The sequence below is a fragment of the Neopsephotus bourkii genome, unplaced genomic scaffold (assembly GCF_033783945.1).
Source record: "Neopsephotus bourkii isolate Nb327-2 ecotype Australia unplaced genomic scaffold, CSIRO-AGI_Nbou_v1 NB_1471, whole genome shotgun sequence".
NCBI lineage: Eukaryota > Metazoa > Chordata > Aves > Psittaciformes > Psittacidae > Neopsephotus > Neopsephotus bourkii.
The window spans coordinates 399,224-424,973 of record NW_026901947.1 but is presented as its reverse complement, the minus strand read 5'-3'; the positions used below and the strand labels follow the sequence as shown (position 1 = coordinate 424,973).

At 42.7% G+C, this 25,750-nt stretch overlaps 2 protein-coding genes across 2 annotated transcripts in view; one reads left to right on the top strand and one right to left on the bottom strand.

The window, feature by feature from the left end:
• Positions 1–25,750, bottom strand: part of NUDT2 (nudix hydrolase 2) — a 414,951-nt gene that overhangs the window by 149,216 nt on the left and 239,985 nt on the right. The window lies entirely within an intron of this gene.
• UBAP2 (ubiquitin associated protein 2) overlaps positions 6,603–25,750 on the top strand; it is a 101,197-nt gene continuing 82,049 nt past the window's right edge. Inside the window, exons 1-5 of the mRNA XM_061369033.1 lie at positions 6,603–6,742; positions 10,257–10,334; positions 14,987–15,097; positions 22,095–22,248; positions 24,636–24,713. Of these exons, the coding sequence (XP_061225017.1) occupies positions 6,644–6,742; positions 10,257–10,334; positions 14,987–15,097; positions 22,095–22,248; positions 24,636–24,713 (520 nt within the window). The 5' untranslated portion in view covers positions 6,603–6,643. The remainder of the gene's footprint in view (positions 6,743–10,256; positions 10,335–14,986; positions 15,098–22,094; positions 22,249–24,635; positions 24,714–25,750) is intronic.

The window sequence follows — 25,750 nt, the reverse complement described above, 5'->3', positions numbered from 1 at the left end:
CTTCCCTCCTAGGTTGTGAGGCACTGGAATAAGTTGCCCAGGAAGGTTGTGAATGCTCCATCCCTGGCAGTGTTCAAGCCCAGGTTGGATGAAGCCTTGGGTGGCATGGTTTAGAGCGAGGTGTCCCTGCCCATAGCAGGGGGGTTGGAACTCGATGATCTTAAGGTCCTTTCCAACCCTAACTATTCTATGATTCTGTGAATATTTGTAAATAAATTATGAGGGTAATTGCACTGGTTGTTTATTGGGTGTAGTTTTCAGATTTTGATTAGGATAATCACCAGTATATACAAACATGTAAACCACGTCTGCTAGGCAGAGGCATTGGGATAATAGCAATGATTTGTGAGATTAGAAGATTTTTGTAAATAATGGTACTACTTAACTGTCACGATTTGAACCTGCTTTACTAGTGGAGCACAGAATCGTAGAACCATAGAATGGTTTGTGTTGGAAGGTACCTTAAAGCTCATCCAGTTCCAGCCCCCGGCCATGGGCAGGGGTACCATCCACTAGACTAGGTTGCTCTAAGCACTGTCCAACCTGGCCATGATGTGCTGTTCAGTCCTTCTTCTGCATCATGATTTTGGATATGTGACCAGCCTTTGCCTCACTCCAGTCTTCTGAAGATGAGCACTTCTTTCTCTTCCAGAACAATGCTGTCTCTTATTTGTAAAACCTATATGTATATTTATGTCTCTTCCTTTGTATACTGTTTGATTAGGAATACTAATACTTGAAATTAATTATTTTTTTTTCTGGTAATGAGAAATGACTGATTTTTGTAGGTCAGGGTATGTTTGTAGTTAACTGTAGATTTAATTGGCAGAATAATAATTTCAGCTATAACAACTCAGTGGGTTTTAAGAAAGGTGGGTAAGAGTGTTTACTTAATTAGGTATGCTTTGCTAACACAACTGGAAATGTGTATGTTAGTTTATATATTTGTGTTGGTACTCTGGCCATTCCCAGCAATCCTCTTTTCTTGGTGTAAAATATAAGAGTATACAGACAGTACAATTCCTCTCTCGTGTGATGTTCTGTCAGTGACGCAGATCTACTCCTGACCATAAGTATTATTCTTATTTACTGTAGAAGACTGCAAGATCAGACAGGAATCCTCCCAGGATCCATAAGCCTCAGGTTCAGTATTGTTGGCTTGGGGCAGTGAAGACACTGAGTAATCAGCACTGCTCCTGAGGAACATGTGACTCTTGCAAACTTTTCCCTTTTCAAGCAGTAATAAAGGTGGCGAGATGCTTCAGACAAAAGCACTTGACGGAAATGCATTGCATCGATGTTTTGCAGTCATTATTTTTTTTTTCCTCCACTCTTTTTCCTCATTCTCTTGTGGGTTCAGCAGTAGCAGTCATTTTTTCCTTCTTAGTAGCTGATGCAGTGCTGTGTTTTTGACTTTCAGCCGGGGAACAACGCTGGGTTGTAACACCGATGGGTTTAGCTGTTGCTCAGTAATGTTTACTCTGACCAGGGACTTTCTGCATCTCATGCTCTGCCAGGGAGGAAAGGAAGCTGGGAGGGAGCAGAGACAGGAACCCTGACCCAAACTGACCAAAGAGGTATTCCATACCACAGCACATCATGCCTGGTATATAAACCAGGGGCAGTTACCTGGAAGGGCTAGATCACCACTCGGGTCATGCTGGGTATAGGTTGGTGTGTGCTGAGCAGTTGTATTCTCTTCCCTTGTTATTTCCCTTATCATTATTCTTATTGGTGGTAGCAGTAGTGATTTGTGCTACACCTTAGTTACTGGACTGCTCTTAAATCATGGAAGTTATATTCTCTTGATTCTCCTCCCCATCCCTCTGGGAACCCGGGGCAGGAAGAAGGGGGTGGAGTGAGAGAGTGTCTGTGTGGTTCTGAGTTACCGGCTGGACTTACAACATCGTGTCTTGCTACTGCCTTAGAAATAAAATACAGACTCATTGTACGAATACAGCAGTCATGCCATCATGAGGCAGTGTGCTGCAGCCTTTTCCCGGGCCTGTCATTGTGAGAAATCCTTGACTGAGTGGCTTTGTGTTTAGAATTATAAAATGCAATCACACTGTTAACGTGCTCATAAAGATTTCTTCACAGTTGTCTTTATCACAGCTCCTTGTCCAGAGAGTCAAGAAAATGACTTTCTTGTGACTGCCTCAGGAAGAATTCAAAACTGCAAGTATTTTCTCCATCTAGAGACATTTCTAGTGACTAACTTCAGAAGGGTGCTGGAAAGTCAGGTGGTATTGCAGTGCATGGGCTCTCCCTGGAAGTTCAATAGGTTTGCTGTATCTTGTGGCACTTGCCCCTGTCAATTTGTATTCTCTGTCTTTCTAGCTTTGCTGACTTCTTTCAGTCTAAAAGGACTAGATTTCTTGCTGAAGGAATGTTGGAACAAAAGATCAAAGAAAGCATTATAGCTCTAAAAACCTGCTTCTTGTGATAATATGCATTCAGTTACTCTTTGATCCTTTGCTTTTGTTTCTTTCTAAAATCAAACAAAAACCCAACTAAATATATTGGGTAAGTCTTGCAGTATGAAGGGAGTGGGATTTGGTCTCTTTAGAAAAGCTGGATGTTGAGATACCAATACTTCAGTACTGCTTTTGGAAACTAGAATAATTGTTATCATTCCCCAGTCTGGTGATGGCTTATTCTACAATCCCTTATCTTCTCTTGTAGTGTGGGTGCTTGGGCTAAACTTGTACAGACAGAAACACTAAAACAAACAAAACCTTGAGATTTGAGGTTATTTTCCACTTAAACCCATCTGTTGTTTTCCATTTTTAAGTCTAGTTACTTGCTTTATGAGAAAGTGCTGAAATTCAAATTCCTTAGAGCTTGAGAAGCTAAACATACTTGGAGTGAACAATTAAACTACTGATCAAAGGGTTTTTTATAATGTTTTTGGTTTGTTTAGGCTTTGGTTTTTATGTATGTTTTTTAAGTAGAAGACAACCTTCCTCTTGAGGTACAAGAATGCATCTATGAAAAAATGGTTTAGAGTGGTCTTGTGCTTCTCTTCTTTAATGTGATGAGTCAAAGTGTGACCACATTCTTTACACGACAGTTTTAGGAAGTGTCTAATGCTTTCTCCTCCTTTTTTGCTAGTTCTCTAAGGGTCTGTTTTATTTAAGGGGTATCTATTTCTAAAGCATACAGCTGTTTTGTCTGCTTGCTAGAGTTGCAATGTGTCTGCAAGGTCAAGTATTAACTGCCGATGAGGGATTTTTGCACCGAGCCAGACCCTGACATGGAAGCTGAAACATCTGCTTGTCTGAATATTTTTTTGTTTAATATTTATTAAACAGATTTTAATTGAGTTGTCTTCCAATCTCAGATCTTCTTTACTCATTTGGTCTGCAGTTAAAATTTAGTTCATCAGTTTATAATATCCTACTAATTGCTATGACAACAGCCTGCCAAACAGACTTTAATATGAGGAGTTGGGGGAGAGTGAGAAGCTGCTTTGCAAGCAAGGAAGTGTTCTTGTTCAGCCACATCTTGTCAAATTAACAATATCCCACTTAATGGTCACAATTCTAGTCTCTGGTAATTTGTAGGCAGCGGCTATCTGCCTCCCTTCTGCCTGCTGCTTTGGTGCTCTAAGGAGTAGGTGTGGTAGGGTGTGAAACCTCAGCCCATTGGTGAGGGCATGCCTGTGCGAGAGAGGTTCAGTGTGTCCCTGGTTAGTGCACTGTTGGTGGTGCAGCAGAGCCCTTCTCTGCTCCTTGTGCATGCTGTTGGGGCTGGGCTGGTTGCACTGTCCGGACACTGCCTTTAGGTAGTGGGAGCCAGCTAAGGGCATATAAAATAGCTTTATTTTGAAAGCTCTCTTCGTATCAAGCTGCCAACTGTGCTTTTAAGAAGACTGGATTGTGTCTGAAATAGACTGTAACATGTCCATGTTGACTTAACGGGGAATGTCAAACTGAGGGTGTGTTTCTGTACTTGCCTGAAGCAAATACAAGTCCATACTGCTGCCAGGAAGAGGCTCTGGCCTTCACTGGTTTTCTGCTTCCGACCTGTTGCAAAACTCTGCTGCTCATGGGCTGTACAGTCTGCAAGATGAGGATCTTTACAGACCCGGTTACACTGCTGAAGTTGTTTGGCTCTGTTCCCACCAGCAGGCTGATCTTTCTGTTCTGCTTCACCCCCAAAGAGTGTTTCAAACATCTGTGTACCTGCCTTTTTCCTTAAATCATCTTTTCATCCTGAAAACCAAATACGGCTTAAACAGCTGTGGCACACAGACACTGTGCAATACATGTTAGGAGAGGGATAAAGACAATCTTTTCCAGGTTCAGTAAGTTGCCTGGCTGTCAGAAATGTAGGCTATAGTTCAGCATCTGCTTTACAGACAAATGGGAAACTCTTTGTTTTAATGTGTGTGTATTACTGTTGTGTCCAAAACATGGATTGCAATGTTTTGGGTAGCTTAGGTGAAATTAGAGAAAATAACATGGAAGTCTATGTCAGAATTCCTAGGTATCAAAACTTGTGCAAGCATGATGTTAATTCAGAAATTGTGACACAGTGGAATTATAATTTCTCAACATGACTTAAATCACAGTGGGCTAATTGCAGGCAATCATGTGTGAAACTAACAGGTTATTTTTCAGAGAGGCTAGTGTTCTCTGGCATATTGTCTGTTTAGGGTTTTTTTTTTACTGCTCACTGTGGTAGGTTCAAATTATGAAAAGCTGACTGATAATTTAAAACCCCACAAAAACCCCAGCAACCCAAAGGTCATTTTCAATCTATATAAATTTAAGTTTTCAGATGCTGGCAGTCTAATCAGCAAGCTTATAAAGCAGATTTTAACACAATGAGCAAAAGTAATTCTTATTGCAGGCTCAGTTGAAGACTCCAAAGTATCAGTGGACAGCAGTGAGCAGATAGTTCATGATAAGTGTTAAACTTGCTGTTCATAGCATCTCCACATCTACTAAATATATTGCTCTCTGTAGGACATGTCACCAGCTTGAATAACCTCTATTCTGACTCTTATCTGGCTTTTAGGGTGTAAGGCACAGTGCTTTGAAGGTCTGTGTTCTCGAACTTAGAAGATGATGAAGTTAACTACTTTAAGAGACTGGGAGACAGATTTGCTTTGGTAAATATATTCATAAAGCTAGGGAAACACAGTGTCCCAGTTGAGCTCATGCTACAGTCAGTTCCTGGTAAAGGCTGGACTTCTCTTGTTAAATATGTAAGAGTTCATGGAAATATACTTCCTCCTAGCACATAAAGAAATTCAGTGTCAGGGTTCAATTTTGCCCGAAGAAAATGTATTTCTAAAGTGAAGAAGAGATTTAGATGATCATGGGGTTAATTGTCTTTTTGATTCTATATGAGGCTCCTGAGTGTTGTGAATCAATGTTTAAACTAACGTGTCTCATTGCAACTGTAATTGCTAAGTAATTGTGAGTGGTAGTGAGCAGCTGTGTACTGAACACATCCATGTCCATGTGATCACAGCAGTTTGTTCCATTTTCAGTGTTACTGTGCATTGAGCTTAGTGATAGCTGGCATGCACCAAAGCCGCTGCCCTCACAAGTTGTGTGCTGAGGCACGTTCATACATTGGGGCTGCAGTAAAAGCACTTTACTGCTTGTTTGCACATCTTCTGCCCAGGTGCACCGCTTGCAGGTTGTCATTAATTCCCTAGGGGTGTGTATGTGGTTTTACTTCCAAGTGTCATGGGGACAGAAGCCAGGCAGTTCACTGTGACAGTTCTCGTAGCCAAGATCCGTTTCCAGTTATCATAGCTACTATAAGCCATGCTCATCAGTCAGCCTGTGTCACATGCTGTACAAGCACAGGGGGAAGAATAAATTCTTTGTTTCAAAGTAATTTTAATGCTAGAAGATGAATGAGAATGATCTGCCTCAAACTGGGTAGCAGTCATTTGTGTGTGGGAGTTGGGTTTTCTTTAGTTACTTTGTTGACATACAACAAAGGTAGGTTTAAAGCAGGGTAATAGGTAGTTTTGTAAATCATTTCTGTAACTATGAGGGAGAAAAAATAGTGGTATTAGCTGGATTTAAAGGTAGGTATCATAATTTCTCTTATAAATGAAAGTTGAAAAGTAGAGTATGTGTTGCCATGACCTTTGTATGTGTGCAGGGGAGCAGTTTGATAATGGGGAAGAGAAGAACTGCCTAGTTTGTCAATGAGATTTTTGCATTAGTGTTCTAAGAGAGTATGAGAGTGGTTAAATTCCAGGTGTCAAAACAGGACATCAGGCATTGCAGAAGTTTAAGGGGTGATACAGCTGGAGCTAAAAGTTCAGCAGAGTAGCAGACAGAAAAGTCTGTGTGTTAAATAACTGGGGAAAGCTGTGAGATTTAAATGTTGTCTGGAAGTACAGATTTAGAGAGAACCTGATCAGCTGGCAAAAATGCTTTTTATCTGCTGCATTTCCCCCTTTACAGTAAAGACTGTGATAAATCCAATAATAGTTTATTAAAGCGGCTTTCTCAGGAGTCTCTTTCCAGAGTTTGTGGTAAAAGCACAAAAAGTTTGTGTGTTATTGAATCAGTACTGTGTCTTAACTCATGCTCATTTTGTTTTTTTATTTTTTTTCTCCCTTTCAGATTTTCTATTTTGTACATACGTTGTTTTGTATATACTGTATATGATGACTTCGGTGGGCAGTGAACGTACCCGGGGCACTCGGGACAAAGCGCAGATTTCAACCACACAGCCAACACAACCACAGAAACAAGTAGTACAGGTATGTGATACCCCATAATTAATTTGAGTTGAAAGTGAGCATGTATTTTTTCCCCTTGGTCAGTAAAAACTGAGAAAAAGGAAGAAAAAAATCGTGGTCTATTTTGGAAGAGTATGTTTGTATTTCTCTTCAATTACTCAGTAATCCAGGACAGCAATAAGTTGTTCCTGTGTTCTTGTCTCTAAAGGAGCTTTGTGTTTTTCAGCAACATTTCCCATCAGTGGGGAATTCTGTGCTTATGTCTGTGTCAGGATTTCTGTCCTGTGACTTCAGTGTCCTCAGATCTGAGTTCTTCATATACCAGCCTCCTGATTTTTGGGGATTTCTGATCATAGTGCAATTCAAGTGGGTGAGAAAAGTGTAGTTACATACATGCTATGTTCTAAGGTGTGATCCAGGGTATCTGCAAGTTGCACAGTCCTAAAATTCTTGTGCAGTGTCCTCACAAAGTGAAAAGAAGATGGTCTTCCACTATCAGATGAAACTTGTTTTGAGTATCTGTGAGATGGAAATTACCCCATTGTCTTGATTCTCAGTGGAAGAGTAGTTAAATCAATGTGTTTGCTGGGTGACAGAGTGCAAAATGTCTCTGCTCCTGGCAACTAATTACTCTTTTGTCAGATACTCCTCGAATTTGGACTTAGTTCAAGAACTGTCTCAGTTTGCTGCTTGCAGAGAGTCTATCAGCCTAGAGGTGCCCCTCTGGGAAGTTGTCTTACCGTTTTCTAGACTGATCTTCATCATGGATGGGCTTCTGTTCTGTTTCATACAGTATTAATTACGTGACCTCAAAGCCCTTATCATCTCCTTGTGTTGCAGTGCTTTGCACAGTGGTGATTCGTGCTAATGTGTGAATTTAGAAAGTGATTCAACAAATCAAGTTGGATTTGGTTTTGTTTTCTAACAAGTGAGGCTGCAGGATTATAGCAAGAAGGTTGACAGCAGTGGAGTACTCTGCCCAGTTTAGGGTTCTTTGGCACAAGAAAGACATTGGCAAATGGAAGGAAGTCCAGAGAATAGCTGTGAGGATGGGACATGCACTCAGTGGGAGATTGCACAGAGTGTCAGTGAAGGACCACATTTTTTTGTTGTTTAAGTATCAAATGGACCTTCCTGCTTAGTCAAGCTTTACAGATCAGCAGAAATGTGTGGAGTTTTACTGTTTAATCAACAATGATTAATTTTTCTGAATGCAGAGTAATATTGCTTTCCCAAATGGAAATTTCATTGTCATAATATCATATTGGTCATAATTTAGGTTATTTGAGAAATTACATCAAAGTTCTTTTGAATTGCTTTTGCATAATAAGTATACCATTAAAAAAAAACACAAACAGATCTGGGCATATTACTGTCACATAATTTAGTGTTTTGCATACTTCTGCTTTCTGGTAGTTCAATGCTGTTAGTTAAAAGTCTCGTGCACTGTTATGCCACAAAGACTTCTTGTAAGGTTGACTGAAGTTTTGGCCGTCTTAAGATGCTTCTGTTTTCTTAGCTGCGATTGAAACTTAGCTATACTCTTTTATAGGGTACCACAGTGTTACTTGTAACAGTGGTGACTTAAACGAGAACCACTCTGTGGGAAAAGAATCTCAAAACTTTTTGTGACTCTGATTTGGTGTTTGTGAAGTCAAAACACAACGTTGGGAGTTTTGTTGTTTTGGTTTTCTTCTGAATTGCCTGTTCCATCTAGTAATATTCCACTGGCATAAGTATTAGTGATAGTGCACCTGCTCATTTCTAAGCTCACTGCTTACATGGGAAAACTGAAGATAGTGGCACATGTTTGATACTGTTATCTTTGACTTGAAACAAACATGTTGGTTTACAGAAAAAATTTAATCACCATCTTCCTGTTTTGGGTGAAGTACGCTGTGATGTCTCTACAGAAATTACATTGTCAGGGTGTTTTTACTCTGGGTATCTTTGAGGGAAATCACTAGCTTAAGAATTGCAATGGGGCTTAGAAAGCTGAAGTCAGAACGAGCAGGCTTAATTCCTGAAACCATCAGACCTTGTTTTTTTCCTCTCTGCTGGGTTTTCAGCAGGTATGAAGGAAGATCTCCTTTGCACAGAGCACTGCACTGACTGGGCAGCTATTGTGGAGGCTGGACCACGGCTTGTGTAGGGAATTCCAGAGCAGGCTCTCCTCTGTGTTACTGAGTGGAGTGATGTATGATGCTGTCAGCATGATGCATTGAAAATGTGAAGCAGTGCAGAGTACTTAACTCAGTTATGAATGTTACATATGCTAATTGGCTTGGAGCAGTCACCTTCCGAGCACAGCAAATATCACTTCCCTCAAGGAACTGGGACAGCTGCAGTAACTTCTCAGAAAATACGCAGCTGGTGGTGTATGGTGGAGTAATTTTTAGACTCTTCTCAGCATTTACAGTTGGAGACCTCCTCTAGAGCTTGTGTTTGTGGTCAGCTCCAGAAGCAAAGCAGTTTGAGGCTGATTAAGTCTGAACCTGAGGCACAAAATTTCACATAGGTATCCTCTAAAGTGAGACTACAAAACTGAGATTCAGCCAACTGGCTAGAATGAATCTTTTCCTTCACGAATTTCAGTGGATGAGTTGGGCCCCTTCCCAGTGAAGAAGTCTTCTGCAGCACATTAACTTGCATTTGCTGACTTGCTTCAAGATCGGCCTTCTCTGGCCTGAGGTCAAAGCCTCTCCTCTTACAGCAGAAATCGTATTAGGTCCAAGATCCTGTAGTATATGGTTATCTTTGGTATTTTCATGGAAGTGCAGTTCAAGTAGACTGCAACACCTCACTGTGAAGAGTGACCTGTATGTTGAGACATGAGTGTTACTGAATTGCTTGCTTTCTGGGGAGGCCATGGCTTATTTGAATTTATGATACTTTACCACATCCATCTATTTTATTTATTTCAGCTTTTGGAAGTGCCAGCATGGATTTGTGGTCCAGAAACACCAATTATTTAAACAGCAAGATCCTGTAGCAGTTTTCAGAGCCCGCTATTCACTTATAAAGAAAATAAGTGTAGCTGTTCATGGGCAAAATCTTAAGGCATGACTCAAGTCTTTTTAAGTGCTCGTAAGACATCAGGCACTTTGTCGAGAGTCAGGAAGGTGATATGAGCAGGAACCATCAGAGATGTGGTTAATTTGGAAATACTGTTGCCAGTCTGTTATGATAAAACTCCAGTTCTGGAGTGGTAGGTACTAAAGGCAAGTAAAAGTAATAATATCGAAGCATAGGCTTCTGTAGTAAACCCTGTTTTATTATATGTTTGTCTATGTGGTGACCTTTAACTGTGGTTTAGACATGCTGGAACATGTTGAAACTGCTACTGTCCCAGCTAACTTTTTAACAATAAAGTGGGCATAGAGGAGATGTTAATCCCTTCCCCATAGCACCTCTGTGCTTGTTGCATGTGTTCTTTTTGAGAATTGTAAGGAAAAATAAATAGTGACACTGGGAGATACTTTTAAAAATATATTGTCACCTTTTGTGTACTTTATTGGATGTTTGTGTTTTTCAGGCAACAGCAGAACAGATTCGCCTTGCTCAGATGATCTACGATAAGAGCGATGCAGATTTTGAAGATAAAGTGAAACAAGTATGTTTCTTATGGTACAGAGGTTTTATAGCCTGCAATAAGGTGCTCCAAAGGTGGCTTACATTTTAGAGCATCTGTTTCTGACTTAGATGAAACCTTTTTCAGAAGGCTATAAGTTTAAGTATGAAAAGGTGCTTTTTATTGCACTGTAAAGTCAGTTTACAAGAAACTGTGGTTATACACCTCCTGCTGTATAGTTACGTTGGTGTATTTCCTTTGATAGGCAAGCCTTTAAGCCAGAACTCACCTGTGCTGGTGTCCCTTCCAGACTGTATCTCTGCGGTATGGGCCTGATGCCTAATGACTGTCAGAATAGAGTGCGTTCAGCTTGTCCACATGTACTTGCATGTGGGAAAAATGTCACCTGTGTAAACTGGGTTTACCAGCATTTTGGGTGCTTTTTAGGAAAAGTAAAAATATAATCATGGCTTGAAGGTGAAGTGTTACTAAAAAAAAAAAAAAAAAAGATGATTACCTCCCAGATAAGTATGCATTAAAATATACAATTACACTGTGAAAATTAAATCTTACACAGTTTCCTCTATCATCTTGAGTTTTGCGTGAAATGCTTAAGTTTCCATTACCCAGTTATAGCTGAGCACATTAACTCCAGTGGCAGTGAGACTCTGGGTCTGTGTTCTGTTTTGAGTGCTGGTGATTTTGTCTTAGTGAACACATCATAGAATCATGGAATTGTTAGGGTTGGAAAGGACCTTAAGATCATCAAGTTCCAACCCCATGCCATGGGCAGGGACACCTCACTATAAACCATATCAATCAAGGCCTCGTCCAACCTGGCCTTGAACACTGCCAGGGATGGAGCATTTACAACCTCCCTGGGCAACCCATTCCAGTGCCTCACTACCCAAGCAGGGAAGAATTTCCTCCTTATATCCAATCTAAACTTCCCCTGTTTAAGTTTTAACCCATTACCCCTTGTCCTACCACTACAGTCCCTAATGAAGAGTCCCTCCCCAGCATCCCTATAGGCCCCCTTCAGATACTGGAAGGCTGCTGTGAGGTCTCCACGCAGCCTTCTCTTCTCCAGGCTGAACAGCCCCAACTTTCTCAGCCGATCTTCCTATGGGAGATGCTCCAGTCCCCTGATCATTCTCGTGGCCCTCCTCTGGACTTGTTCCAACAGTTCCATGTCCTTTTTATGTTGAGGACACCAGAACTGCACACAATACTCCAAGTGAGGTCTCATGAGAGCAGATTAGAGGGGCAGGATCACCTCCTTCAATCTGCTGGTCACGCTCTTTTTGATGCAGCCCAGGATACGGTTGGCTTTCTGGGCTGCAAGCGCACACTGAAGCCGGCTCATGTTCATTTTCTCATCGACCAGCACCCCCAAGTCCTTCTCCTCAGGGCTGCTCTGAATCTCTTCTCTGCCCAGCCTGTAGCTGTGCCTGGGATTGCTCCGACCCAGGTGTAGGACCTTGCACTTGGCATGGTTAAACTTCATGAGGTTGGCATCAGCCCAGCTCACAAGCGTGTCAAGGTCCCTCTGGATGGCATTCCTTCCCTCCAGCGTAACAACCGAACCACACAGCTTGGTGTCATCGGCAAACTTGCTGAGGGTGCACTCAATCCCACTGTCCATGTCACTGGTAAAGGTGTTGAACAAGACCGGTCCCAACACCAATCCCTGAGGGACAGCACTCGTAACTGGTCTCCAGCCGGACATTGAGCCACTGACCACAACTCTTTGTGTGCGGCCACCCATCCAGTTCTTTATCCACAGAGTGGTCCATTCATCAAGTTGATATCTCTCCAATTTAGAGACGAGGATGTCGTGTGGGACAGTGTTGAATACTTTACGCAAGTCCAGGTAGATGACATCAACTGCTCTACTGCTGTCCATCAGTTCTGTAGCCCCATCATAGAAGGCCATCAAATTGGTCAGGCAGGATTTCCCCTTAGTGAAGCCATGCTGGCTGTCACCAAGCACCTTGTTGATTTTCGTGTGCCTTAGCATGCCTTCCAGGAGAATCTGCTCCAAGATTTTGCCAGGCACAGAGGTGAGACTGACTGCTCTGTAATTGCCCGGGTCATCCATTTCCCCCTTCTTGAAAATGGGGGTTATATTTCCCTTTTTCCAGTCGTCGGGAACTTCACCTGACTGCCATGAGTTTTCAAATATGATGGCCAGTGGCTTGGCAGCTTCATTTGCCAGCTCCTTCAGGACCCGCGGATGGATTTCGTCAGGTCCCATGGACTTGTGCACGTTCAGATTTTTAAGATGGTCTCAAACCAATTCCTCTCCTACAGTGGGCCCAAGGTCTCCATTCTCACAGTCCCTGCGTCTGCCTTCCAAGACTTGGGTGGTGCGGTCAGAGCCTTTGCCAGAGAAGACCGAGGCAAAGTAGTCATTCAGAACCTCAGCCTTCTCCAAAACCTGTGTAGCTAGTTCACCCGAGAGCTTCCTGAGGGTGCCTACGTTCTCCCTAATCTGTTTTTTATTTGCTATGTACCTGTAGAATTCCTTCCTGTTATCCTTAATATCCCTAGCCAAGTTTAATTCTAACTGGGCCTTAGCTTCCCTAACCTGGTCTCTAGCTTCCCTGACAATAACCCTGTACTCTTCCCAGGCCGCCTGTCCTTGCTTCCACTTCCTGTAAGACTCTTTTTTCATTTGAGTTTTCCTCAGGAGCTCCTTATCCATCCAAGGAGGTCTCCTGGCCCTCCTGCTGCACTTCCTTCTAGTTGGGATGCAACACTCCTGAGTTTGTAGCAGGTGATCCTTGAAGACCAACCAAGAGTCTTGAGCCCCCCTGCCCTCTAGGGCTATATCCCATGGAACCTTACTAAGCAGGATCCTGAAGAGGCCAAAGTCTGCTGTCCTGAAGTCTAGGGCAGTGAGCTTGCTGCACGCTCTCCTCACTGTCCTGAGGATCTCAAATTCAACCATCTCGTGATAGCTGCATCCAAGGCTGCCCTGGAGTGACACATTTCCAACGAGCCCTTCCCTGTTGGTGAGCATGAGGTCAAGCATGGCACCTCTCCCTGTCGGTTCCTCTATTACTTGAAGAAGGAAGTTGCCTTCCAAACAATTGAGGAACCTCCTGGATTGCTTGTGCCAGGCCGTACCGTCATTCCAACAGATGTCAGGGTGGTTGGAGTCACCCATGCGAATGAGGGCCTGTGAGTGTGAGGCTGTTCCTATCTGTCTATAGAGTGCTTCATCCGCAGATTCCTCTTGATCAGGCGGTCTGTAACAGATCCCCACAGTAACGTCTCCCATCGCTGTTCTCCCTTTAAACCTGACCCACAAGCTCTCTGTTAACTGCTCACCTCTCCCCAGACAGAGTTCCATACTCTCCAGCCTATCCCTAACATAAAGGGCAACTCCCCCTCCCTGCCTGCCAAGCCTGTCTTTTCTAAAGAGTCTGTAACCTTCCATTCCAACACTCCAGTCATAGGAGCCATCCCACCATGTTTGTATGATGCCTGTTATATCATAACCCTGTAGACGAGCACACATCTCTAATTCCTCTTGTTTGTTCCCCATGCTACAGGCATTTGTATAGAGGCATCTGAGCCGAGCCCCAAATGAAGCTGGCTCATTGGCTGGAGCAGCTGGAATCTCTCTACATTGCTCCGAGCATTTATTATAGGTGCTGGCAACTGACTGGGTGTGTTGGGATGGAATGATGCCCCCTTCCCCCAACACATCTAGTTTAAAGCCTCCTCTGTCATAGCTCATAAAGAACCTAAGTACACCAGGAAGGAGAGAAGAATTAGTTTGAATGCTTTAATGCACCAGAGGAGCAGGTTTCGTGATTTCTTTCCCTTTGTAAACCCCCCTGTGAAGCATTATTAAGTGCTTTTCATTGTTGTTGTTATAAATTTGTTCTGTTGCTGTGCCAAAAGTGAAGTCTTGTACTTCCTGAAACCAAAGGGCAGTCATCAATAGTGCCTGTAGTTCTACTGGTGGGAGGCATACGAGTTGAGTTTTGCAAAGGAAATACCCAGTATTTTATATTTTGCATATATGTATTTCTAGCTCATGTAAATTCTTTTTATTTGGGTAAAATTGCTGGATGTTCCATGAAAAGACTGATTATTTACATCCCACACTCCTCAGGATGTGCACTGCAGGTCCCTAGAACGTAATTGAGTACTAGGTCTCCTTAAGCAGCCTTATGCTTATGCCTTTTGTGTGTGTTTATGCTGAAATGAATTGAGAGAGCTGATCTGGCTGAAAACTAACCTTTTTCTTACCTAACTTCCTGAATTTTTTCCTGATGGAACTGTTCTCTGCCATGGCTTACCTTATATTTCTTCTCACACAGTGGGGTGGGATAAAGAGGAGCATGCTTGGTGAGGAAGGAGAGAGGATAGTTCTGGTGCTGTCCTGGTCTTTTACATCTTTACTCTCACATACTACTGTATCTGGAGTGACAGCATTTGCTGTAAGCAGAATATAAGAAAAAATGGATGTGCTTGATTACCATTTAAATTGTGTTTCTTCCTGTCTCTTGTCTGTATCACAAGCAGATCTGTAAAAGGCAGATAACTTTATTTAGAATTTTAGTTTGCTCTGATACAGTAGCTAAGCTTTTTCTTGGAATCTATGGTAGTACTAACTAATGCTTATTTTCTTATTATGATAATTCAGATATTTTAACTTGTCTGACTTTTAATACCAGCTTATGGAGGTGACGGGGAAAAACCAGGATGAGTGTATAGTGGCACTACATGATTGTAATGAGGATGTCAACAGAGCAATCAACATACTGCTGGAAGGAAGTTCAGACACGGTAAGCTTTTACTTTCATATTAAATCACTTTGCTTGCTGTATCTTTTAATTCTAAGAATGATAAAATCAAAGAATGGTGTGGGAACCATATAGTTCCAACCCCAGCCACAGGCAGGGACACCTTCCACTAGAGCAGGTTGCTCCAAGCCCTGTCCAACCTGGCCTTGAACACTGCCAGGGATGGGGCAGCCACAGCTTCTCTGGGTAACCTGCACCAGTGTCTCATCACCCTCACAGGAGAGAATTTCTTCCTAATATCTAATCTAGATCTCCCTTCTGCCAGTTTAAAGCCATTCTCCCTTGTCCTGTCAACATGCCCTTGTCAAAAGTCCCTCTCCAGGTTTTTTGTAACCCCCTTTAGGCAGTGGGAGCTGCTCCAGGGTCTTCCTGGAGCCCTCTTTTCTCCAAGCTGAGCAAGACTAACTCTCTCAGCCTGCCTTCATAGCAGAGCTGCTTCAGGCCTCTGATCATCTTCATGGCGCACACTGCTGGCTCATGTTGAGCTTCTCATAAACCAACACCTCTATCTCCTTCTCTTCAGGGCTGCTCACAATTCATTCTTTGTCCAGCGTGTAGCTATGCTTCGGATTGCACCAAACCTGGTGCAGGACCTAGCACTTGACCTTATTGAACTTTATGGGGTTTGCACAGGCCCACCTCTACAGCCTGTCCAGGCCCCTCTGGGTGTCAGCCCTTCCCTCCAGCATGTTGACTACACCGCACAGCTTGGTGTTGTCAGCTGACTTGCTGAGAGTGCATCAATCCCACTGCCCATGTCACCAACAAAGATGTTGAACAGGATTGGTCGCAGCGCTGACCCCTGAGGGACACCACTCAACAGTGGTCTCCAGCTGGACACTGAGCCATTGACCACAACTCTCTGAGTGCAGCCATCCAGTCAGTTCCTTATCCAGCAAGTGGTCTACCTATCAGATCCACACGTTTCCAGTTTAGAGACCACGATGTTATGCAGGACAGTGTCAAATGCCTTGCACAAGCCCAAGTATAAGTTGCTCTTCCCTTATGCACCAATTTCATGGCCCCATCATAGAAGGCCACCAGATCTGTCAGGCATCATTTTCCCTTAGTGAAGCCATGCAGGCTGTCACTGACCACCCCATTATTGTCTTTGTGCCTTAGCATAGATTCCAGGAGGATCTGCTCCATTACGTTGCTGGGTGCTGAGGTGAGACTGACTGGCCTGTAGCTCCTGGGTCTTCCTTGTTTCCCTTTTTACAAATGAGGTTATAATTCCGTAATTCCAGTCAGGAGAAACTTCACCAGGCTGCCACAACTTCTGAGATACGATGGATAATGGCTTAGCAACTTCATCCACCAATTTCCCCGTGGCCTACATCTTATCAGGTCCCATGGACTTGAGCATCTTCAGGTTTGGGGTGGTTGGAGTTCCCCATGAAGACCAGGGCTTGTGAATGTGAGGCTGATGCTATCTGTCTGTAAAGGCTTTATCCTCATGGTCTTCCTGTTCAGGTTGCCTGAAAAGACCCCCAGTATAATGTCCCCTTGTCCCTGCTCTTCCTTAATCTTGGCTGATAAGCTCTGTCAGTCGGCACACATCCATCCCTGGTCAGAACTCCATGCACACCAGTGGGTTGTTGATGTAGAAGGTGGCACCCCTTCCTTATCTAGCCAGCCTGTTCTTCTTGAAAAGCCTGTATCCTTCCATTCCAACACTCCAGTCATAGCAGGTGTCCCACCACATCTCTGTGATGCCAGTAAGATCATAGCCATGCAGGTGTGCACATGTCTCTAACTCCTCTTGTTTATTGCCTGTGCTACATAAGTTTGCAGGGAGGCATTTAGGTTGGGCCCCCAAAGCTGGCTGGATTAGCAGGAATTCCTTTGTGCTGCTTTTCAGCTGCTCATCTGCTGACCTGTGATCTCTCTGGAGGCTCTGGGCATCTCTTGCTGGCACTTGCATCTGACTTGACAGGAGTGGGATGCATTTGGGTTCCCCTCCACTTGGTACTTTAGGTTAAAGCCTTCTCCACCAGCGGGCAGACCTGTGACCAAAGATGATCCTCCCTTTCTCTGACAAGTCTCCATCAGTCCCCAGCAGACCAGGTTTCTCAAAGCAAGTTGTGTGGTGTAAGTAGGTGAACCCCTGGCTGTGTTATCAGTCCCATAGCCATCTGTTGATTCACCAGATTTGACTAGCACTTTCAAACCCCTTCCCTTTGACTGGGAGAATTGATGAAAAAGCTACCTGGGCTCAAGAGTCCTTTATGCTGTTCCCAGGGCTCTGTAATCCTTCTTGTTAGTCTTCACACTGCTCCTGGCTATGTATATTGTGCCCACATGAACAGCAGTGGATAATAGTGTTATGAGGCTTGGTAGTCTCTCAGTGACAAGCGATTGGGAAAGTCATTTCAGAAGCTTTTGATTTCTATGTCTCAATCGAAATTCTTTTGAAGGAAATGGAGACAGGGCAGTTTCTCTTCTCTATGCATACCCCATGGTAAGCTGAACCTTGAAAATGTTGTGGGTGTTCAACTGGTCTCTTGCACATTCCTCTGGCTTTCATTTACATGCAGCAATTCTAACTCAGCAATGTAACTCAGTGCTCTGTCAGACACAGGCCTGTTTTTTTTCTGCAGTATTTGTATTTACTCACCTCCACAACCCTGAAGCCTGAGACTGTTTGCCACAAAGGGCAGTCTATAAGTCTAAAGGCGAGGCAGGTGTTTTAAGTCATGTAACTTTTGTTGGTGAGCATTGTCAGTATTGAAGTTGGAGGAGGTTTCCACATCTGAAGATTGCATTGACAACGTTACCAATGGCAGAATAGGATACAGCAAGTAGTTGGTTCTTTCACTGTGGTGCTCGTTTGCATGACTTCATTGAAAAACAAAGAGAAGACTAAACAATATGTATATAATAACAAATAATGTCACTTCAGATGTTGAACAGAGCAATTTTTTATGCCAAGAGATATCAGGAAAATATGTCTTGCTGCGGTTGAAGTTTTTGCTGGAGGGACTTCTTACGCTTATCTGAGGCAGTAAACTAGATTTCATTTCATCTAAATTGGGAAAACCTGGACTTCCTTTCTTTAATGCTGAACATTCGGTATTTCCTGTGATTTGTCAGGATATGTATTCTGGCTTATTGTTAATGAGGAAACCCACCCCATACATACTCTAGATCTAGGAGACATACCATTCTGACTGAGGGGACTTTCTTTTCTATCCTTTTTTCATTTTTCAGAGTTGAGGTCATCTAAAGCACCTAAGTCTGTAATACTGAGTGAACTGGTGAGCTGGGAGTAGTAGAGCATCTTTCCTTGATTAAATCTGTCTTGGTAATATACTGGTTTTGTGCTCTCTTGTACTTCTTGTATTTGTCATTTTCTAGTTTAAAATAGTTTCCTGGTTGATAGAGAATGTTAAATGTTTTCTTACTTTAGCCAGTTGTGATAAATGATCATGACATGGAAGAAACTTTCTGAACTCCTTTGTCCATTAGAAGAGCATGTGCGTATGTTCTGCCTGTCAAAATGACAAGTCCCTCTGAACCCACTGCTGTCTGTAGACAAAATGCAACTTGGAAACAAATACACAGAACTTAAAGGGCTTAAGGAGGAAGGAGTTTTAATTGAAGGGCATGAAGAAATTTATTCTTTAGGGAGGTTTATGGGCCTCCAGTTCAAATGGTTTGTTCTAAGGCTATTTCATAACAATTCAACTGTGGATTTGATGTGAAGTTGAAAGTAGAGGTACTACTAGTTGTAAATGCAGATTCACTGATCTTTTTCTAGTTTCACTCTGCTTTGATGACCTAGAAGTTTCTGGGGAGGAGAGGGTATATTTTTGTTTGTTTGAGTTTTTTTGGTGTTTCTTTTGGTAGTGTTTTTTGTTGTTGTTGTTTTTTTTTTGTTTGTTTATTTGTTTTTAAAAAACCCCTCAGTTAGAAGAAGTTGTGCCTGTCTAATCTGAGGAATTAGAAGAGCAAGGAGGGATAGATAGAATGTCTATAATTTCTTGTCTTTATGCTGTGTGATGTAGTCTTTAGGAAGACTTTTCACTTGAAGTTGTGAGAATCTGGCTTTGAAAAAGACAGAGGCTTATGGATGAGACTAGAGAAGAGCACGTTTCTTTGCCCAGGATTTCTATTCATTTAACTTCCTACAAATGTAAGATTCATTTTATGCTCAACAATGTTTTCCTTCCTAAAACTTTGAAGATAGAACAAAGGGAACCTTTCAGATTATTCTTTCCGTTTAAGATGAGGCCTGCAAGGCAGCTTCTGTTGCATGTTTTCAGAGGTCAGGATCAGAATTGTCAGTTGCCTCAGGCATCCTCAACTGAAATTGTAATCAGTTTACAAAAACAGGCAGCTTCAGTAGTCTGTGATGGATTCCCATGCCCAGAGGTAGTACCATCCTCTATCTTAAATCATGTGCCAAATTTCTCAAGTCTTTCCTCAAATCATGTTGTTGGAAAGCATGGATCTGACGCTTTTCATAATAATCCTTTTACTAATTCTTCCTGTGTCGTGTAAAAACTTACCAGGGAGAGGCTGCTGCTTCTTAAGCTTTTCAGGATCATCCAGTTTGGGGTATTTTTAAAAATTGCTGGAGATCTCTAGGCACCATGCCCATCGGTGAGCTACTAAGTGCATTCTGAGCTATATAGAATTGCTTCTTCAGTTTTCAGTGCAGTTACTTGTTCTCCTATGAAGTGTTTCTAAAGCTCTAGTATTGTTTTAGTGTTACACAGTTTTGTTACAGCAGTTACTTGGACTGTGGCAGATAAAGCCGTGTGATAGTGACTGGAGGAAAGTTTTTCTGTACTCAAATAACATGGTGTTGCTCAAACTTGTAATTTTATACTTTAATCCATGCTCTCTGCAGTTCTCCTCAGTTGGTGCTGTTGCCTTCTGTAGTGGAGATGAAATTGAAAAGGACTTCAGCCTTCATTCTCACCTGTACCATATAAAAAAATGAGAGTGACCATTCTGTTAGAACTTATTCTTTCAAAAGATAGAATCATAGAATAGTTAGGGTTGGAAAGGACCTGAAGATCATCTAATTCCAAACTCCTGCCATGGGCAGGGACACCTCACACTAAACCATCTCACCCAAGGCTCTGTCCAACCTGGCCTTGAACACCGCCAGGGATGGAGCATTCACAGCTCCCTGGGCAACCCATTCCAGTGCCTCACCACCCTCACAGTAAAGAGCTTCCTCCTTATATCCAATCTAAACTTCCCCTGTTTAAGTTTTAACCCATTACCCCTTGTCCTATCCCTGCAGTCCCTAATGAAGAGTCCCTCCCCAGCATCCCTATAGCCCCCTTCAGATACTGGAAGGCTGCTATGAGGTCTCCACGCAGCCTTCTCTTCTCCAGGCTGAACAGCCCCAACTTTCTCAGCCTGTCTTCATACAGGAGGTGCTCCAGTCCCCTGATTATCCTCATGGCCCTCCTCTGGACTTGTTCCAACAGGTCCATGTCCTTTTTATGCTGAGGACACCAGAACTGCACACAATACTCCAAGTGAGGTCTCACAAAAGCAGAGTAGAAGGGCAGGATCACCTCCTTCGACCTGCTGGTCACGCTCCTTTTGATGCAGCCCAGGATACGGTTGGTTTCTGAGCTGCAAACGCACACTGAAGCCGGCTCGTGTTCATTTTCCCGTCAACCAGTACCCCCGAGTCCTTCTCTGCAGGGCTGCTCTGAATCTCTTCTCTGCCCAACCTGTAGCTGTGTCTGAGATTGCTCTGACCCAGGTGTAAAATGTTGCACTTGGTATGGGTAAATAAATGCATGGTTAAATAGATACAATGAACCACTGAGTTTATACTTATAAACTGCTTTGTTACATGCTTTCCCCATAGCATTACTTTTCTTCATTCTGGGCAGCTTGGACTAGCTGGTCATTGCCTAGCTTGTGAGGACTTCTGGGTTGCTGTTGTCCGAATTGAGAGGAGGTAGGACGGGACCTAAAAGTACTGATAGCCAGCCTTTTTTGTATGATGCAGGTGCCTGTTAGAGTTAATGTGTTTAGTGATTCAAAGTTGATGTCTGCTTACTTCCATATGCAAATTTCCTGCTTAAATACTTTATCTAGATTATAAGCTCACAGAGTGGGGATAGACATATAAACCTGTCTGCTGTCTTAATAGTTTGGAAATACTACTTTTCTTCACTTTGCAACTGTGAATCAACGGACAAGCCGTGCAATTGCATCATATATGAGGTGCTGTGCTACTCTTAGCGAGTGTTCTAGTCATTTTATTTTCAAGTCCTACAGATACTCTTATGGACTCTAAATGATCCTTGAATTTATTTTAAAGGCAGTGTTAATGTTAGAGATGAAGCCTGGTATCTGGAACTTAGTCCCTTGTCTGCTTTAGACATAACTTTTCCTCTCTTTTGCAGTGTGTGATAAGCTGTAGCTGTTAGGGCTGGATGGCTTATCATTGCCCCAGTTTTCCCAGGTTGTTGCTCTGCCATTCTGTTTCCTGGTACTTGAATTCTCATATGTCTGGATAATGTTTTTTCTTCTCCCACCCTTAGGCCACGTACTTGTCAGTCTCTTGTTCAGCGATGCTTATAAGCATTTTTTCATTTCCTTGAGAGAAGATGGCTCTCTGCATGCTCCCTTGCTAGATTTATGGAGGTAGTTGAGAGGAAAACTGTTGCTTGCTTTGCAGGTTTTGTAGGCTGTGGGTGTATCTAGGCTTCCTTGAACTAGTAAATGTCCATTATAGCCAGAAATATTTGAGCTCCCCACACTCTGTAAGCCAGGCCAACTTGTCACTTTCTCTTCTGTTCCCAAAAGCACAGCTCATTTTTTCCCATTTCTATCAGTGAAGTTTGAAAATTATTACATACATGATGTTACAGAAATTCCTGTGTGTTTTTTTTTTTTTTTTTTTTTTTGCCATGAACTGAAGGGGTTTGAGGTGGAATTATGGATTGAGATCTGTCTCTTCATTTTGACTTTTGTTTCTAATTCTGTTCTACCCAAATAGACTTCTTGGGAGACTGTAGGGGGAAAGAAGAAAAGCCTTGGAAAGGAAGGTTCAGAAAACAAAGAGAACAGAGAAAAACGAGGGGACAGAGAAGTGAGTCGTGGACGGGGAAGCTCCAGCAGACGGGGAAGAGGAGGCAGCCGTGGCCGAGAGTGTACGTACAGGTGTTCATTCCTAAAGGTTCGGACACTTTTCTGGTGGCTGAAACTGGCTGTGTTAGTAACAAATGCTTAATGGAATGAAGTCTGTCCAAGCTACAGCTCAGTACTGAGGGGATCATAACTTGTGCAACAGGTATGCTTGGTATATGTGACTTGGTTTGGAGATGGTCTGTGCTTGTGCAGAGATGCTTCATTTCATTGAGAGTAATTGATCTTCTACAGATTCCTATTCTTTAAGATTTAATATTGAGTCTTTGTAAGACTCCTTGAAAGCAAGTATGCTCCTGCACAGCTGGTACACTTTTTTGTTTCTTTTAATGAAAAACTTACCCAGCTTTGACTCCATCTCCTTTTATGAATGGGAGAACCTGAAGATGGTCTCATCTTAGAGTCATGGAATCATAGAATAGTTAGGGTTGGAAACGATCTTAAGATGACCTACTTCCAACCCCCGTGCCGTGGACAGGGACACCTCACACTACACCATGTCACCCAAGGCTCTGTGCAGCCTGGTCTTGAACACTGCCAGGGATGGATCATTCACAACTCCCTGGGCAACCTATTCCAGTGCCTCACCAGCCTCATGGTAAAGAACTTCCTCCTTATATCCAGTCTAAACTTCCCTGTTTAAGCTTTAACCCATTACCCCTTGTCCTATCCCTGCAGTCCCTAATGAAGAGTCCATCCCCAGCATCCTTACAGGCCCCCTTCAGATACTGGAAGTCTCCACGCAGCCTTCTCTTCTCCAGGCTGAACAGCCCCAACTTTCTCAGCCTGCCTTCATAGAGGAGGTGCTCCAGTCCCCTGATCATCCTCGTGGCCTCCTCTGTAGTTGTTCCAACAGTTCCATGTCCTTTTTATGTTGAGGACACCAGAACTGCACACTATACTCCAAGTGAGGTCTCATAGGAGCAGAGCAGAGTGGCAGGATCACCTCCTTCGACCTGCTGGTCACGCTTCTTTTGATGCAGCCCAGGATACGGTTGCTTTCTGGGCTGTGAGCGCACACTGAAGCCGGCTCATGTTCATTTTCTCATCAACGAACACCCCCAAGTCCTTCTCCGCAGGGGTGCTCTGAATCTCTTCTCTACGAGATACAGATAATATCTTCTCATAAGGGGAATTAAAAGACTGGGATCATTATTAATATCTAGCATATCTTACTCATATAAGCTGACCAAAAGGTGAGTTTCTACAACAGGGAAAATTCTTTGGTCAGTTGAAACGTTTAAAATCGGTACAGTTTATACAGTCGCAATAATACATCATACAAAAGCAAGCTGATGTTTCCAAGTTAGGTAGAATCACATTAGACTACCATTGGATGCACACTGCTTTTTCTCCTTACTTTTTATCAGCAGCATCAAAGTTGTACACATTGCCTTTATAGGCTGTACAAAACACTGATAGATGATCAGAAGAACTGGAATGAAAACAATATGTTTAGCTTTTTGCTTAAAAGCAGGAAAAATGTTTACAATATTATCCAACTCTTCTAATTCATTACTGGGATGTTTTCAGATATTGTGCCAGTGAAGATGTTGTGAATCTTCGTAGGAAAGAATAATGTCAGGATGGCAAAAAATATTAATAAGACTTGGAGCTGTACTGAAAACAAATTGAAATTGGATCCATCAAAATAAAAGTGATGGGCAAAATTTGAATTAAAGATTTTCCAGATGGTTATCAAACCTCCCCAGCTTTGTATCCAAGCATTAGTGATTTTTTTTTTTTCTTCTGTCATTTGAAGAAGTTGTGCAGCACAAAATCTCAGCAGTGTTTTAAATGGCCAGTCATTTTTTTATGTATTTTTTTCTTCAAGGAGACAGCCATCTATTAGAGTATTTCCTTGGGAGTTTTTCACAAAATGATTAAGTTGCAGTGCTCTTCTAATGCCTCACCTTCACTCATACCTCTGATTTAAATATAGAGGAGAGTTCCTTTAAGTTTCCCTGGTTGTACAGAGGTGTGGTATGGACAGGAGGAGAAGAGCTGTTTTTCCTGGTTATCCTTTATTCTTTCACTGTTGTCACCAGCCTATTATCAAGAAAGCACAGTGTGAAACAGCTTTATTTCCTACCTCCTTAAAGAGGTGAGACATAATTAAATAGTGTAGTCTCCGGTAGTCTGCAAAACACTGTCCCCCTTCCATCCCCAGATGTGTGTCTGCTGAGGGACATTTCCCTCTTATTAGATATTTTGCTTTGTAATTGTCCACTGCAAAGTAAACATAACTTGCTAGGCCCCCAAAGGAGAGGGCTGACTGAGATCTGTTGAACAGCCCACTTTAAAATCTTGCCTTTCCTTTTGCGGTACAGATGACTGTATTGTGTCATGGGTAAGTCTTTCAAGTTTCTTTTAAGCTGTCCTCTCTCTACAGTAAGAGTTGAAGAAAATGGAGTGGACAGCAATCAAGGAGACAGGCCTTCAGACCGTGGGAAGCGTGGCCGTGGGAGAGGTAAGATTGGTGGCATTGGTGTGGGACTGGCACCGACTGGAACTTTCTGATTTATTTCTCTAAATACTTCTTTTTAAGCATTTGTTAGTTATCCTTTACTTCCATAAGCACTTCACCCACCTTTAATTTAGATGCATCCTCCTCCCTTACCCCTTGTCATGTCTTGGTCTCAGATCAACTTAAAACAATTGACCCAAATAACCTTTAGGGTAGTTTCCTGTGTAGCAGGCTGGTGTACTTTGGCTATGGAGAGGTGTTTTCCCAGACTGACTCATGACAGCCTTCTGTGAGTCTTGAGTGCACTGGGTTCCTCAGGTTGTTCTCTGGCAGCAGGAGAGTACAAGATTCCATCTGTAGGGCACTTCGGAAGGTGTTCAGTGTGTATTTGTGCTGTTTCTTTGAGGTGGATATGGTTGCCAGGCTTGCCTTCTGCTTTTGGTAGCCAGTCAGAGAAAGCACAAGCCACCTTAGAGACTTTTTGGTAAGAGAAGGAATTTGGCATAAAAGAGTTGGCACGGAGAAGTGTGGAAAAAGAGTACTGTGGAATATTGGGTACAACTCTGATCCTATCCTGCAGAAGGTACAGGAAGGATGTTGATAATGGATTTTATGTGAAATCAAGGAATGTGTAGTTGGTTTGGATTTTCACGGGTTTGAGTGGAAAGAGGATTGTTTTTTCTTAGAGCAGGAAGAATGAACTGTATAACCTATGTACAGTGCAGGTTGTGTGGGGAAGTGGGTATTAACTGAGTTAAGCTGATAAAGTGCACAGAAGAGCTAATATAATTAGTAAGTAATGTCTTCCTTGAAGGAAAATTCTGCCTTCAAAAGACTCCCCTTTATTTGGAATATCCAGTAATGAGGCATTTGAAGACAGGCCCATCCAACTTCATTGTATCCAAATCTGCATCTTGAAGGAGTGGAAAAAACAGGTAGTTTCTAAGGGTTGCAGGAATGACTCCGTTGTGCTTCTGAATTGGCAAATATTAACTGATGTGTGCAGAGATAGCTTTGCAGGGGAGGGTGCGGTACAGTTC